A 17,187-nucleotide genomic window follows, 5' to 3' on the forward strand; every position below is an offset into this window, starting at 1 on the left:
AAATAGGACTACCCTCTGATCCAGGAATTTTACTACTAGGTATTTACCCAAAGGATACAAAATAACAGATTCAAAGGGGTACATGCACCTCAGTGTTTACAGCAGCATTATCAACAATAGCCAAACTATGGAGAGAGCCTAAATGTCCATTAATTGATGAATAGATAAAGAAGATGTGATATATATATAAAATAATATATAATATATAAAAGTATAAATATAATATATATTTAATATATAAAATTTTAAAACATAAAATAATATATATTATATAAAATGGAATATTACTCAACCATGAAAAAGAATGAAATCTTGCCATTTTCAACAATGTGGGCAGAGATAGAAAATATTATGCTAAGCGAAATATGTCAGTCAGAGAAAGACAAATACCATATGATTTCACCCATGTGGATTTAAGAAACAAAACAGATGAGCATATGGTAAGGAAGGGTGGGAAGAGAAGAAAAGGAAACAAACCACAAAAGATTCTTAATACTAGAGAACAAACTGAGTGTTGATGGGAGGAGGTGGGTGGGAGATGGGCTAGATGGGTGATGGGCATTAAAGAGATGACTTGATGTGATGAGCACTGGGTGTTGTATATAAGTGATGAATCACTGAATTCTACTCATGAAACCAATATTGTGCTGTTATGTTTACCAAAATTTAAATTAAAAAAAAATGACTATTACAGATGAAAAAAAAAAAAGAAAGAAAAAAAAGAAAGAAATGGAAGGAAAACTTCCAAACTCATTCAGTGAGGCCAGGATTACCTTGATTCCAAAACCAGAGACCCCACTAAAAAGGAGAATTATAGATCAACATCCCTGATGAAATTCTCAACAAGATGCTAGCAATACAAATCCTACAGTACATAAAAAGAATTATCCACCACGATCAAGTGGGATTTATTCCTGGGCTACAGGTATGAGTCATTATCCACAAATCAGTCAGCACGAAACACGAATCTCTGAGTTTCCATTATTTCTTACGGGGAAATTCACTTTGATATACAAATGCTTTGGATTACAAGCATGTTTCTGGAACAAATTATGCTCTCAAACCAAGGTTTTACTGTTTGTCAATGTACTCCTACATCATAAATTAAAATTGTTGGGATTTTTCACCTCTGAATTATCCAACTAGGTTTGAATTGCAAGGTTAAGTTGCCAGATTAATTATATAGTTACTTTAAGGTTTAAATTCTTCATCACCTGGCAACTACTTACTGATCTTGGATTTAGTAATTTTAATTTACAAAAATGTCATATGGAAAGAATTCAACTGCGAATTGTGATGATGTGTTGTACATGTTAATTTTTTACGTTTAACTCTTCTCGTGATCATCTAGGGTGACATGAATTCTGGAAGCAGGAGGAAACAACTCATTTTTTTTCTCATTGCCATGCCTTTTATGAAGAGTACAAATTGATAAGTCCTAAAGTAAGAACTTCACGAAGGAGGGAAATTCCTTTTGTCTGCTCTTAAAAAAAAAAGAAAAGAAAAGAAAAAGAAATTATGGTGTTATTATACAAATTGTATTTATCGCCTAGTTTAATCATTTCCTTTTCATTTACTTTATTCATTTATTTCTTATTGTACATGTGAAATTTATAATCAAGAATTTGGATAATATATATGTGAATGCAGAATAGTAAACAAAGCAGTCATATAACTTTAGGAATGCAAGAAAATTCCAATGTTTTTGTTTCATTTTTAAAATGTTGCCAGAGGGTTTGATGGTGTCTTTCATTATTATGAGGTGATAAAAATGTTGCCCCTAGTATGTAAATTCTTTGGCATAGGATCAACCATGTTGCATTGGTGCATGGTGCCTATAGTGACGCTGTTCAGGCAATAATTTCTCTATAGGAACATTTATTTGAATTACTACTTTGGATCAATAAGATTTTGAAAGAAGTTAGAACCTCTACTACTTTGGAGGGGAAAAGCATAGGCGTATGCATTTTTTAGAATATCTTCAGATAGCTTTCAGAGAATTATTTCTTGGTGACATTGCTCGTCTCAAAAAGGAAAAAGAAAAACTAAGCAGAGAGACTTTTCATTCATTGTGACAGACGGGGAAATTAGCAGCATTACTGATTGGACAGGAAATAGAAAACCCAAATTATCTGAGACTCTAAGTGCTTAACTGGTACTTTGCCTTTTGGATTATCTGTTAGGAAGCCTGTTCTCAACTTCATGACCAGTATATTTGATAAGGGGCTCTGAAAGTATTTGGTTTTATAACAAGGGGCCTGTTGTCAGTTTGTAAAGGTATACGTGAATACTAGCATGAGAAAGTTGGTAAGATGTGGCAGCAGAGGCACATTGGACTCTTTTGATGAATTAAAGTCATTCATCATAAGGGATTTTTAAAAGCACTCTATGATTTTTTTATTGAAAAGTACTCTATGAATTATTTTCTGATACTAAATAGCTTAATAAAATCCTGCAGGAGGAACAGCTGAAATCTCATGAAAGCAAACTGAAGCAGATTACCACTGAGCTGGCTGAACACCGCTCATATCCCCCGGATAAGAAAGTTAAAGCCAAGGAGATAGATGAATACAGACTGAAAGATCACTATCTGGAATTTGAGGTATGTTGAACCTAAATGTAATAAATACCTATACCTAAGTTATTTTATGATTTTTTTCCATGAGACTTTTTTTTTTTTTTTTTTGGCTACTGCAACTATGGGAAGTATACCTTGACCCTGCCTCTAACTTGGGAGCTCTGGGCATGGTCTAGATCATGGTGGCCCCTCATGCTCAGGATTCTATTTAAGCATCAAACAAACATCAAAAAATAACTGTTAGTTTATGTGCTTAAAAGCAAACAGCCTGCCTGGTTGGGATAATGTGTGCCTGCTCTGAGAAAAAACAATGCCAGAATGGGGCAGCTGCTTTCTATGTGTCTATATCTCTTCCAGCAGAATTTGAGTCAAAAAAATAAAAAATAAAAATACAGTGGAGGAAATGAGCTATAGGGTGACATGAAGTATCTGTTACAGTCTGTGTTACTTTCTATCCTTCATCTCCTTCATTCTCATCTTATCATCCTGTTTCTTCCTAAAGCTTGAAACTTAGACTCATTTGAGCACCCTCCTCCTGGCCCCTGCAGCCCCCCAGTATCTAATCAGGAGCTAAATCCCAGTGCTCAGCCACTCTAGTGTTTCACTTCTGTCTCTTCCTTACCATAGGCAATTGCTCTTATACTTCCTCTGCTCAAGTCCTGGGTTTTTCATCTCTCACCTGAATGTGGTGGTAGCCTCCTGTGTCTCTTTAGTTCTCTTGTGACAGTTAGTTTTTCTTTTTTAATTTTTTTAATGTTTATTTATTTTTGAGAGAGAAAGAGAGCATGAGAGGGTGAGGGGCAAAGAGAGGGGGAACAGAATCTGAAGGAGGCTCCAGGCTCTAAGCTGTCAGCACAGAGCCTGACAACTAGTTTTCTAAGGCTTAACCCAGACAGTGGCATTCCTCTGTTTAGCAGCTGCCCTTGAGGTTCTCCTAAGACTCCCCCCAAAATTTATCTTATGAGTGAAGTCCTAATCCTTAATCTCAGAGGATTTGGGTTCCTTCTGTCTTTCTACCACACTGGTTTCTTTCCACAACAGCTTCCTTATGTGTTAGTCACATTTCTGCCTACTCTCTCCAAGTGTACTTTGTGCCTTTGTTCATCTACTTTCTTCTGCCCCAAATGCCCCTCCCCTCATCTTCATTCCTGAAAGTCCTGTTCAGCTTTCAAGATGCAGCTCAAATACCTCCTATGAAAAGACTACTCGGGGTGCCTGGGTGGCTCAGTCAGTTAAGCATCTGACTCTTGCTTTTCCCTCAGTTCAAGATCAAACAGTTCATGAGATCAAGACCCCGGGTCAGGCTATGTGCTGATAGTGCAGAGCCTGCTTGGGATTCTCTCTCTCTGTCTCTCTTCTCTCTGCCCTTCCCCTGCTCGCTCTCTCTCAAAATAAATAAACATTTATTTTTTTTAAAAAGTCAATTCTAAACTAATTAATTGGGTTTAATCTGTTACAGTCCTTGCCACAGTTGGTTTTATGTTAAAGTTTTTCAGTATCTATGGTAGATTCCATAACACCTCCCCCTGTTCAAGATGGTGAGTTCTTGGGAGTACAGAGACCTCAAGTTCATTTCTAATCTTTGCTGTATGCTTGCATATTGAATTGGATAGGATTTCATGGAAGCTTAAAAAAGTATCTCCCTGAGTTATAAAATTTCTGTTATAAGATGTGGCATTTTATCCAGTGCAGATCCATGTACTAGCATTCTTTATGGCCAAGCAAGTTCTTGCTGTGGGCAGATGAAGAAAAGTCATTCTTTTAGTAAAGGTAAAAGTTTATTAGCAAAAACTGTAGAAGCCTCACCAGCAAAAGACTTGAAAAATATTTTGTAAAAAACAAAACAAAACAAAAAACTAAGGAGCTCATCTTTCCCCAGGTTTGTTCATTCTTGAGAAATGGGAGTTTCTCAGAAAGCAATCATAATTCTTCACACTTTGAGTGGCTTTCAGCTATGGGCCCTTTTATTTTCACACATACTAACTGAATTTCCCAACATCCTCACTCCCCTGTGTCTAGCACTCAACACATTACTTTGAGCCCTTGACTTTAAAGGCTGAGAGCTTGTCCACAGGAGGTGGGGGTAGCTGCAAGATCATTGAAAAGTTGTCACTGGTAGAAGTACTCCATACTTTTTTTTTAAAGATTTTTTAACATTTATTCACTTTTGAGAGACAGAGTGTAAGTAGGGGAAGGGCAGAGAGAGGGAGACACAGAATCCAAAGGAGGCTTCAGGCTCTGAGCTATCAGCACAGAGCCTGACGTGGGACTCAAACCCACCAACTGCGAGATCATGACCTGAGTCAAAGTCAGACACTCAACCAACTGAGCCACTCAGGCGCCCCTGCACTCTATACTTTTGAACCTACTGTGGTGCCCCTTTTCAGAAAATGTAACCTAGCAAGAACCAGCATTTTCATTTCCTAACATGGAATTTAGACCAAGCTTTGTGGGGATCAGTCTTGCTTTCATTACATTGTCACCTCATGGAACCTGAAAATTGTATTACACAATCCCTGGCTCATCAAAATCATATTCATATGCTAATATGTCAGGCATATTGGATTGTCTCTCAAGTTGCATTAACCTATGTCTATCAGGAAAGTAGAAGAGTAGATGCTATCCAAAAAGGTGTTTATAAAATTAATTCTTTTTAAAAAGTGAATTATTAGTTTTCACTAACTTGTGGTAATATATCTTGTGGGGTCCACTTTGCTATTGTTTCAGCCACCAGAATTTGTGTTGTGTGTGTGTTCGTGGAGATCTTTTGCATAGCATTAAGCATTCTGCTTCATAAGCAACATTTTCTTAGCAGACTGCTTCATTCCCTGAATGAATCTAATCTCATTCCCTGAATAGAGGGTATGAGAGTTTTTTATTGATCATTTTGTATATTTTGTTCACTTCTCTATCCTCAGGCTTCTGGAACATAGGTTCAATGTATATTTGTTGAATGAATGCATGGAATTTTATTATTATATATAAAAGATAACATCAAAGAAAGTAGTTCTCTGAGACAGCTTAGTAGCTGCCCTGCAAACAAATCTGATAGGCAGGTAAGAACAGTGTCTGCAATTCAGTGTGAATCTCAAGTGGGCAGTGACAGGAAGGGGAGCTTTAATCCCATCTGCATCCTGTCGCCAGTAAGAATAACAGGCAAAAATTAGCTCTTTCACCTACTCCTGTAATAGGGACCTCCCTGTGGTTTCAGACCATAGGAAATTCTTACAATTTTTACACTTGATAAGGAAAAATGCCTTTATTTTGTTAGAATGTTAAGCTTTTGGTGATTACACTGGGAGTTGTTCCTCCCTTTACGCATTTCAGTTGTTTATATCCCAAGTTGCTTTGAGTACCAACAGTCTTCATTGTAGGCCAAATTCATAGCTCTTTCTGTGCCTTCAAAGTCTGACTGACAGTAAGTTATTAGAAATTATAGTAAATAAGTAGGTTCAGAGTGTGAGTTTTTTGTTGTTGTTTTGTTTTAAAGTCTATAAAAAGTCTACAGAGAACAAAGAGACTTCCATTTATCTTACTAGCTTTAGCCTATAAGAAAAAGATTCTCTTTTACTTAAAGCAGCGAACTACACTCAGAATGGGCTATAATTGACTACATCTGTGCCTGTCTCTCTGTTGACAGGGGGAAGAGAGGTTGTTTGTATTTGATTGGATTTGTACCTCCAAGCCATGACTGTTAATTTTTCAGAAGAGTTCACTTGGAACCTAAACTTACTTTTGAAAGAGTGGTTAGACCTAACAAGTCTCTGTTAAGAAACTCATCATCATTTAACAATTTCAAAAAATAAATATCAGAAATAGCCTCGCTTCTTTATAAATTAACTTATTTCTACTTTATTCAGTTCCCATTTCACTTCAAAATGTCTAAATTGATCTCCATGCTGCTGGTGCATTTGGAAATTTTTCAAGATATGGGACAGATGGATGATTTGTATTAGATATAAAAACTTGATAGCTTGGTAGTTAGCCCCATACATTTGGCTTTGTTTCTTTAGCTTTAAAAACAATGGCAATTAGAAAGTGTAGATACTGTTTACTCCCAGTATTTCATGTAACAAGATGTTTTCAACAGCTTAAATAATTCATCCTTAAGCCTAAGTAGGGAAAGGGAGACTGTGTAGCAGCCCAAACTGTTTAAAAACATGACTGGGCTGTATGAGATTTACAGAAGAGGAATTATTTAGGGCCAGGTTAATAGAGGTTTCTGAGGTTCATTTTAGAGCCAGGTGGAAACTTGGTGGCCAATACAATGCCCATGAATTTAATGTAGCCAACACACCTAATGTCAGCAGTTTTGTTTGACCAGCACAGTGCTATATTTGTTTTCGTTCTAATTTATATGCACTCAGAGAGGATCAGCAGTCTCTTCTCCACTACTCCCTATTATATCACATCCGGTAGGTTTCCACATTATGTGTTGGCCCAGCCCCTGAATGCATTTGAGTTTGCCATCCCTAGTATAATAGGTGCAGCCAGTTGTATATGCTTTGTGTCTTAGTTAAATCTTTGAACATGGGCGTTGGACTCAGCAATCCCTTCATGTTTAGAAAGTGGATACTTCCAGGTGTGTGTTTTCAGTTTCTAATCTAGCAAATAAAAAATTCCACTTCCCTGATGGCTCAAGCCAAATGCAAAATAATGTCCCCTTGGCTTAATGAGCTAGAATTCAGTAAGTTTTCTCTCCTCAATTGCAACCTAGAGTAGCATATACTTATGGCTTAAGATAAGACTGTTAGGACCCACACCAGCCACATGACTAGGAAATTCCATTTTAGAAACAACAAATGTCCATTATAACAAGACATATAAGAAGCTTGGAACAGAATATTTTAAATCTAGAAAATCTAGGACATTCTTGAGACATGCTGCATCTTTTTCTGACTTTGTGATTTTTCTTGGCATGTTAAAAAAGGCATGATTCTTTCTAAAATTGACATATTTGAGAATATGAGCAGTGTCATTAAACTCAACTCATGTTTAGAAGTGCCCATAATATAAATATCTAGTTGTAAACCCTCAGTGTTACTGTTGAGTTGTTTGTTGCGTAGTGGCTGGGTGGTTTGAGATTTTTTTAAAAATAAATTCTCAGGTTGAAATTAGCTCTGTTTCCTCAGATTGCTCATTTTTAATTTGCCAACATTAGATAAGTAATTTTCACATTATGGACCACTTTTCTTCTCACAGGAGCAGTGCAAGGACATTTCTCAATACAACGCCAACTGCCACAAGTCAAATCCACCCCTGGAACAAAAGGTCCAGGTTATTAATTTATAAGTGGCCTTGATCATATGAGCACAATAACAGCAGTTGTTACCCTTTTTCTCCCTAGTGAAATCAAGGGAGAAATTCCATTAACTTACATAAGAATATTAGTTGCAAGTCTCAGTCTTAGTAACTGAGTCTAGCCCAGAATGTAATGTCTCCTATACAGAAAACATCACAGAAGTGATGATATGTCAGGGTCTGAAAAGCTATATCGCAGGTTAATAGAATTCTTGAGAGAATTTAAGAATTTTATTTTATTTTTTTAGTGGGATACTGTTATGAGTCAAAAACTAGAGACCTAAGATCAGCAGTTTTCTAGGCATTCAAATCTAGTTAACAATAGAGACATAATTCTTGGAATGCCATTTGGAATTGCATTTTTATGACATGATGTAAGAGGGCTAAGAAGCTCTGAATTTTAATCTGTAAATGATGATGTATGCTTTTGAAGGGAGAAGCTTAGCAACAGGATCCTTTGAATCACATTTTAAAAAGATGATGAAAACAACTAGGGTCATACCTGAGAATAAACAGCCAACCATCTGACTTGAAATGACTCTCTGTCCCTGTATTTATTCCTCCACGTGCCTGAAATATCTGCTCTGGTAAGGATCACTGCTTTGAGTTAATGTACTATCTGCAGGGTAAGGGCAAATGCAGTGATAAAATAGTAAAATTTGGAAAAGGACTGGCTGGGAGTTAGGATCCTGTGTTAATCTTATCCTTGATGTGTTTGTTATACATTTATCCTCTATAAGTATTACACATTTATAGCTCGGTTTCCTGTCTATAAAAATGAAATGAAATTAACCTAAAGTTCCCTTCCAATTCTGCTTGTTTGAGGAGAGTGACATATTAACACCAATTAGTTTGTTAGATTAACTCATTTTCTTGAAGACCCCCAAGAGTGTTAAATGTAGAACAAAAATATTTCAATTTGGGGATTTCAGGAGATCTAGACCAGTACTATGCAATAGAGATATAATGCAAATCACATATGTAATCTTAAATTCTATAATAGCTGCATTTAAAAATTAAGAGAAACACGTGGAATGAGTATACCCAAAATAGTATCATTTTAACATGTAATCAATGTAAAATATTAAGATATTTTACATTCTTTTTTCTTACTAAGTCATCAGAATTTAGTGCATATTTTCTACTTATGACATACCTCAATGCAGATTGACCACATTTCACATGTTCTGTAGCTACCTGAGGCTAGTGGCTACTGTACTGGTGAGCATATATATTGACCATGCAAACTGCTTAAAAGTCAGTTAGGAATTAGGAGGTCTGATAACAGGCCCAGGTAGATATTATGCTTAATTTAAGAAGTGGAAAATGAGCTGATAGGCATCTATTGTGCACCTATAAAGCTTTAAAATGGTTTGCACATGGTGTCCATTTGGATTTAGCACTTGCCTATTGCTGTACCAGTAGTTTAATATTTTGATTATTACTACTGGTTGGGGATACAATAAAGAGGAGGCCCACCTGGTATGAATGATGTTGCCTATAGCCTTGTAGTGTCCTTTTTCATATCAGTAACTTTTGAGATAGGAGAAAACCAAATACATTTCCCTCATAAAGAAAGTTTTCATGAAAACAATGTAAATTGCCTCCTTTCTGGTTCCTGTAGACTTTTTGGTAAATGACCCTCCCCATTGCTTCTGTTAGTTTGCTGACTGCTGGTGCTGAATCCTTTCCTGGGCTAACCTCTGGAATCGGAACAATGAAATGGGGTGTGTATTTTGTTTTCCCTTTTTATTTTTACCCAGAGTACTTTATCTCTGTCTAACTACATTAGATTTTTTTCCTAATATATTCTTTTTTTAATCCCCTCCCCCAATTTACACCAAGTTAGCCAGCATACAATGCAACAATGATTTCAGGAGTAGGCCCCCAACACCCCCAACTCTTTCAGCCCGTCCCCCCTCCCACAACCCCTGCAGTAACCTTCTGTTTGTTCTCCATATTTAAGAGTCTTTTTTTAACATTTATTTATTATTGAGAGACAGAGAGAGACAGAGCATGAGCAGGAGAGGGGCAGAGAGAGGAGGAGACACAGAATCCGAAACAGGCTCCAGACTCTGAACTGTTAGCACAGAGCCTGACGCAGGGCTCGAACCCACAAACTGCAAGATCATGACCTGAGCCGAAGTCAGATGCTTAACCGACTGAGCCACCCAAGTGCCCCTAAGAGTCTCTTATGTTTTTGTCTGCCTCCCTGTTTTTATATTATTTTTGTTTCCCTTCCCTTATGTTCATCTGTTTTTGTCTCTTAAATTCCTCATATGAGTGAAGCCATATGATATTTGTCTTTCTCTGACTAATTTCACTTAGCTTAATACCCTCCAGTTCCATCCATGTAGTTGCAAATGGCAAGATTTCATTCTTTTTGATTGCCGAGTAATACTCCATTGTGTGTGTGTGTGTGTGTGTGTGTGTGTGTGTGTGTGTATACCACATCTTCTTTATCCATTCATCCATTGATGGACATTTGGGCTCTTTCCATACTTTGGCTATTGTTGATAGTGTTGCTATAAACATTGGAGTGCACGTGTCCCTTCAAAACAGCACACTGGGATCCCTTAGATAAATACCTAGTAGTGCAATTGCTGGGTTGTAGGGTAGTTCTGTTTTTTTCGTTTTTTGAGGAACCTCCATACTGTTTTCCAGAGTGGCTGCACCAGATTGCATTCCCACCAGCAGTGGAAAAGAGATCCTGTTTTTCTGCATCTTCATCAGTATCTGTTGTTGACTGAGTTGTTCATTTTAGCCATTCTGACTGGTGTGAGGTGGTATCTCATTGTGGTTTTAATTTGTACTTCCCTTATGATGAATGATGTTGGGCGGTTTTTCATGTGTCAGTTGGCCATCTGGGTGTCTTCTTTAGAGAAGTGTCCATTCATGCTTTTTGCCTGTTTCTTCACTGGATTCTTTGTTTTTTTGGGTGTTGAGTTTGATAAGTTCTTTGTAGATTTTGGATACTAACCCTTTATCTGATATGTCATTTTTAAATATCTTCTCCCATTCTGTCGGTTGCCTTTTAGTTTTGCTGATTGTTTCCTTCGCTGTGCAGAAGCTTTTTATTTTGATGAGGTCCCAATAGTTCAATTTTGCTTTTGTTTCCCTTGCCTCCGGAGACGTTTGAGTAAGAAGTTGCTGCAGCCAAGATCAAAGAGGTTTTTGCCTGCTTTCTCTTCGAGGATTTTGATGGCTTCTTGTCTTACATTTAGGTCTTTCATCCATTTTGAGTTTGTTTTTGTGTATGGTGTAAGAAAGCGGTCCAGGTTCATTCTTCTGCATGTCGCTGTCGAGTTTTCCCAGTACCACTTGCTGAAGAGACTCTCTTTATTCCATTGGATATTCTTTCCTGCTTTGTCAAAGATTAGTTGGCCATACATTTGTGGGTCCATTTCTGGGTTCTCTATTCTGTTCCATTGATCTGAGTGTCTTTGTGCCAGTATGTACTGTCTTGGTGATTATAGCTTTGTAACCCAGTTTGAAGTCCAGGATTGTGATGCCTCCTGCTTTGGTTTTCTTTTTCAAGATTGCTTTGATGATTCAGGGTCTTTTCTGGTTCCATACACATTTTAGGGTTGTTTGTTCTAGCTCTGTGAAGAATGCTGGTATTATTTTGATAGGGATTACATTCAATATGTAGATTGCTTTGGGTAGTATCGACAGTTTAACAATATTTGTTCTTCCTCTCTAGGAGCATGGAATCTTTTTCCATTTTTTTGTGTCTTCGATTTCTTTCATAAGCTTTCTATAGTTTTCAGCGTATAGATTTTTCACTTCTTTGGTTAGATTTATTCCTAGGTATTTTATGGGTTTTGGTGCAATTATAAATGGGATCAATTCCTTGATTTCTCTTTCTGTTGCTTTATTATTGGTGTATACGAATGCAACCTGTGCATTGATTTTATATCCTGCAACTTTGCTGCTTTCACCGATCAGTTCTAGCAGTTTTTAGGTGGAATCTTTTGGGTTTTCCATATAGAGTATCATGTCATCTGCAAAGAGTGAAAGTTTGACCTCCCCCTGCTGACTTGGATGCCTTTTATTTTCTTTGTATTGTCTGATTGCTGAGGCTAAGACTTCCAATACTGTGTTGAACAACAGTGACGAGAGTGGACACCCATGTTTTGTTCCTGACCTTAGGGGGAAAGCTCTCAGTTTTTCCCCATTGAGGATGATATTCACGTTGAGTCTATCATATGTGGTCTTTATGATCTCGAGGTACGATCCTTTTATCCCTACTTTCTTGAGGTTTTTTATCAAGGAAGGATGCTGTATTTTGTCAAATGCTGTCTCTGCACCTATTGAGAGGATCATATGGTTCTTGTCCTCTCTTATACTGATGTGATCAATTATATTGATTGTTTTGCAGATATTGAACTAGCCCTGCATCCCAGGTATAAATACCCCTTGGTTGTGGTGAATAATTTTTTTAATGTGTTGTTGGATCCAGTTAGCTAATATCTTGTTCAGGATTTTTGCATCCATGTTCATCAGGGAAATTGGTCTATTGTTCTGCTTTTTAGTGGGGTCTCTGTCTGGTTTTGGAATCAAAGTAATGCTGGCTTCATAGAAAGAGTTTGGAGGTTTTCCTTCCATTTCTATTTTTTGGAACAGCTCTTTCAAGAGAATAGGTGTTAACTCTTCCTTAATGTTTGGTAAAATTCCCCTGGAAAACCATCTGACCCTGGAGTCTTGTTTTTTGGGGAGCTTTTTGATTACTAATTCTGTTCCTTTACTGGTATGGTCTATTCAAATTTTCCATTTCTTCCTGTTTCCGTTTTGGTAGTGTCTATGTTTCTAGGAATTTGTCCATTTCTTCCAAATTGCCCATTTTATTTGCGTATAATTGCTGGTAATATTTTCTTATTATTGTTTGTATTTCTGCTGTGTTGTGATCTCTTCTGTTTCATTCTTGATTTTATTTGGGTCCTTCCTTTTTCTTATCACTTTTGTTAATTCTTTCAAAGAACCAGCTTCTGGTTTAATCTGTTCTGTGTTTGTTTGTTTTTTTATTTTGATAGCTTTGATTTCTACTCTGATCTTTATTATTTCCTGTCTTGTGCTGTGTTTTGGGTTTTATTTGCTGTTCTTTTTCCAGCTCTTCAAGGTGTAAGGTTACGTTGTGTATCTGAGACCATTCTTCCTTACTTAGGAAGGCCTGAATGGTTGTACACTTCCCTCTTATGACATGTTGGCTGTGTCCCAGAGGTTTTGGGCTGTGGTGTTATCATTTTCCTTGGCTTCCATGCACTTTTTAATTTCCTCTTTAATTGTTGGTTAGCCTATTCATTCTTTACTAGGATGTGCTTTAGTTTCCAAGTATTTTTTGTCTTTCCAAATTTTTTCTTGTGGTTAATTTCCAGTTTCATAGCATTGTGGTCTGAAAATATGCATGGTATGATCTCGATCTTTTTGTCCTTGTTGAGGGCTGTTTTGTGTCCCAGTATGTGGTCTATTCTGGAGAACATGCCATGTGCACTGGAAAAGAATGTATATTCTGCTACTTTAGGATGAAGTGTTCTGAATATATCTGTTAAGTCCATCTGGTCCCATGTGTCACTCAAAGCCATTGTTTCCTTGTTCATTTTCTGATTAGATGATCTGTCCATTGCTGTGAGTGGGGTGTTGAAGTCTCCCACTATTATGATTATTATCAATGAGTTTCTTTATGTTTGTGATTAATTGATTTATATATTTGGGTGCTTCACATTTGGAGCATAAATGTTTACAATTGTTAGGTCTTCTTGGTGGATAGACCCCGTAATTATTATATAATGCCCTTCTTTATCTCTTGTTACGTCTTTATTTTAAGTTCTAGATTGTCTGATATAAGTATGGCTATTCCAGCTTTCTTTTGTCGACAATTAGCATGATAGATGGTTCTCCATCTCCTTACTTTCAATCTGAAGGTGTCTTTAGGTCCAAAGTGGGTATCTTGTAAACAGCATATAGGTGGATCTTTTCTCCTTACCCATTCTGTTACTCCATGTCTTTTGATTGTATTATTTAGTCCATCGACCTTTAGAGTGAGTACTGAAAGATATGAATTTATTGCCATTATGTTGCTTGTAGAGTTGGAGTTTCTGGTGGTGTTCTCTGGTCCTTTCTAGTCTTTGTTGCTTTTGTATGTATGTATGTATGTATGTATGTCTTTTCTCTCCTCAGAAAGTCCCCCTTATATATTCTTGCAGGGCTGGTTTAGTGGTCACAAACTCCTTTAATTTTTGTCTGGGAAACTTTTAATCCCTCCTCTTATTTTGAATGACAGTCTTGCTGGATAAAGAATTCTTGCTGCATTTTTTTCCAATTTAGTACATTAAATATAATCTGCCACTCCTTTCTGGCCTGCCAAGTTTCTGTGGATAGGTCTGCTGCAAACCTGATTTGTCCTCCCTTGTAGGTTAAGGACTTTTTTCCCCTTGCTGCTTTCATGAGTCTCTCCTTGACTGAGTATTTTGTGAATTTGACTATGATATGCCTTGTTGATGGTCAGTTTTTGGTGAATCTAATGGGAGTCCTCTGTGCTTCCTGGATTTTTATATCTGTGTCTTTCCCCAAGTTAGGAAAGTTTTCTGCTATGATTTGCTCACATAACCCTTCTACTCCTTTTTCTGTGTCTTCATCTTCTGGACCCCTATGATTCTAACGTTGTTCTTTTTTAAGGAGTCACTGATTTCTCTAATTCTTAAATTGTGCTCTTTTGCATTAGTCTCCCTCTTTTTTTCAGTTTCATTATTCTCTGTGAGGTTGTCCTCTTTATCGTTGATTCGCTGCTCTGCCTCATCCATCCTTGCTGCTGTAGCAACCATTTGTGATTGCAGCTCAGTTATAACATTTTTTATTTCATCCTGACTAGCTTTTACTTCTTTTATCTCCACAGAAAGTGTCTAATCTATTTTAGACTCCAGCTAGTATTCTTATTATTATGATTCTAAATTCTGGTTCAGACATCTTCTAGTATCTGTGTTGGTTAAGTCCATGGCTATCGTTTCTTCCTGCTTTTTCTTTTGGGGTGAATTCATGAATTTCATCATTTTGAAGGAAGAAAAGGAATTAATGAGGTAGAAAAATTAAAATAAAGATATTAAAATTAAAAAATTAAAAACACACACAAAAATCAAATAAATGATGCTAGATCATAGGTGTGTTTTTGTCTGGGTGTTGACAGGGGCTTGATAGATTAGAGAGAAATGTGGGGAGGGGAAGGAAATCATTTGAAAATTTGAAAAAATGAATACAATGAAATAGAGTAAAATGAAATGATGGAAGTAAAATAGAATTTGAAAAATTTACAAAAAAAGTAAAAAATATATAGCATAAAAAAATTAAAAGTATTTTTAATAAAAATTGAAAATAAAGATTTTTTTTCTTTCTGTGTTCAAGAAGAAGAAAAGAAATGAAAAAGAGAAAATAAAATTGAATAGATGGACCAGTGAGAAGACTGAAATAAGATTGAAATTACTTCATTTTCCCCTAGAAGTCAAACTATGAAGCGCTTTATAATCCATTAACTAAGCAGGCAGAGAGACTTTTGGTGTTCCTGAAGAGCGAGGTTGGCCCAGTTGGGTGGGACTTAGTGTAATGTCTCTGTTCCCCACTAGATGGCGCTGCTTAGCTTACTGGGGTGGATTGTTGTGGCGCTTGTAGATGTGTATGTGGATGCACAGGAAGGGTGAAAATGGCATCACCCAGGTACCCAGTCTCTGCTATCAGAATTCTGTTCTCCCCAATCAGCAATCGTGCACCTGTCCTTTGTCTCCAGCTTCTGTCCACTCCCCGCCTTTACACTGTCCCTGAGCAAGCCCCAGGCAACACCTCCCTCCTGAGTTTTATCTCAGATGTGGCTGTTTTCCCAACCCCTTACTTCTGAGGGACTGCTGCTTTGACCTATTCTGCCCCTCTGTGGGAGGGTCTCACTGAGTAATGGATGGGTGCCAGCCATACCCAGGAGCATTTGCGGGACCGTGCTCCTGCCGATGCCCAGAGACTGTGGCTGGGTGGCAGCCCACCCCAGAAAAAGTTCACGTGATCGTGTGGCAGCAGCACTTCAGGGATTATGGAAAATCACAACACACATCTGGCACCAGGCTTCACCCTTAACGACCTTGTTCCAGTACCAGTGAATGTGGTTGTTTTCCCAGGTCCACTGGTGCCTTTACCTGGTCGGGGAGGGTGGGGGCACACAGCCTCTACCAGATGTCTTCCCAGCAGGGGAACTGACTCTCCCCATGTGGCCTGAAGACCCCCAGACTTTACCCTGCTCCTGAGGATTTGTCCTTCTCACCAGAGCACCACCAGGTATTGAACTGCAGAGTTTCAGTCTTTGCACCCCCCCTATTCATAGAGTCTTAATGAAATTTAAACCCTCTCCTTTCTCCCTTTTTAGTTCAGTCCTTGCAGCTGTTTCCACTTTTCCACTTTCTCTCCAGCTGCTTTTTGTGGGGGGGATTTCCCATATTCTCCCCCCAACTCCGTCCTCTCTTCACATGCAAAAACAACTCCCTGCCCTCTGCGGCTTCACTCTACCCCCAGTTCACCTCTCCCCACCACATACCTGCTGAGTTCTGTGGTTCAGATTGTGCAAATTGTTGGCTTAATCCTCAAATCAGTTTTCTAGGTGTGCAGGATGGTTTAGTGTTGATCTGGCTGTATTTCATGAACGCGAGATGCAAGAAAAACTTCCATGCTCTTCTGCCAACTTGGCTCCTCCTTCCTAACATATTCTAGAAGAATATGTATGGTTTTGATGTAAGAGTTTTGAATTTTAAGTTGTTGATCTGAGATGAAGAGTCTTTTGAGTTGGGGTGCTGGACAGGCTATTGAGATTGTGTAGGTGTTTCTAGTTAAAAATTACTCAATAGACTTATAATGAAAATATAAAGTGTCCTTTAATTTTTTTCTGGAAATATTAGGAAAAAAACCATATGCAAGCCAAGAGATGTTTGCTATAGGAATTTTCAGCACAGCATTCTTTGGAAGACTAGAAATTGGCTCTACTTGTGTCATAGACATTTTTCAGGAACACTCAATAATTTGTCTACTTATGTTCCTCCTTGAGGTTCTGCTCACACACACAGCAAGGAATGTGCAAGGTGCTTTCACAGCAGGTTTCTTCCCTGACCAGGTCTGGCCTTTGGCAAAATTGTGAAATAAGTAAACCATGGCTGGTTTTCCCATTTGCCTTTAGTGTCCTATTCCCCGTTTTCTGGTTCACCTTTTCCTCCCAAGAATCAGTATTGTGTCTTCTTTCATATATGTTGTTTCTAAGTAGCTGTCACCTATTTAGAGAATCCCGG

General features: G+C 37.7%; 1 protein-coding gene across 1 annotated transcript in view; it reads left to right on the forward strand.

Annotated features, from left to right (window-relative positions):
• Positions 1-17,187, forward strand: part of PSD3 (pleckstrin and Sec7 domain containing 3) — a 553,196-nt gene that overhangs the window by 497,948 nt on the left and 38,061 nt on the right. The window contains exon 17 of the mRNA XM_047092318.1: positions 2,459-2,602. Within this exon, the coding sequence (XP_046948274.1) occupies positions 2,459-2,602 (144 nt within the window). The remainder of the gene's footprint in view (positions 1-2,458; positions 2,603-17,187) is intronic.

Source organism: Lynx rufus, unplaced genomic scaffold (genome assembly GCF_022079265.1).
Source record: "Lynx rufus isolate CCGP_SWC_20201006 ecotype Redwood Valley unplaced genomic scaffold, mLynRuf1.p SCAF_3, whole genome shotgun sequence".
NCBI lineage: Eukaryota > Metazoa > Chordata > Mammalia > Carnivora > Felidae > Lynx > Lynx rufus.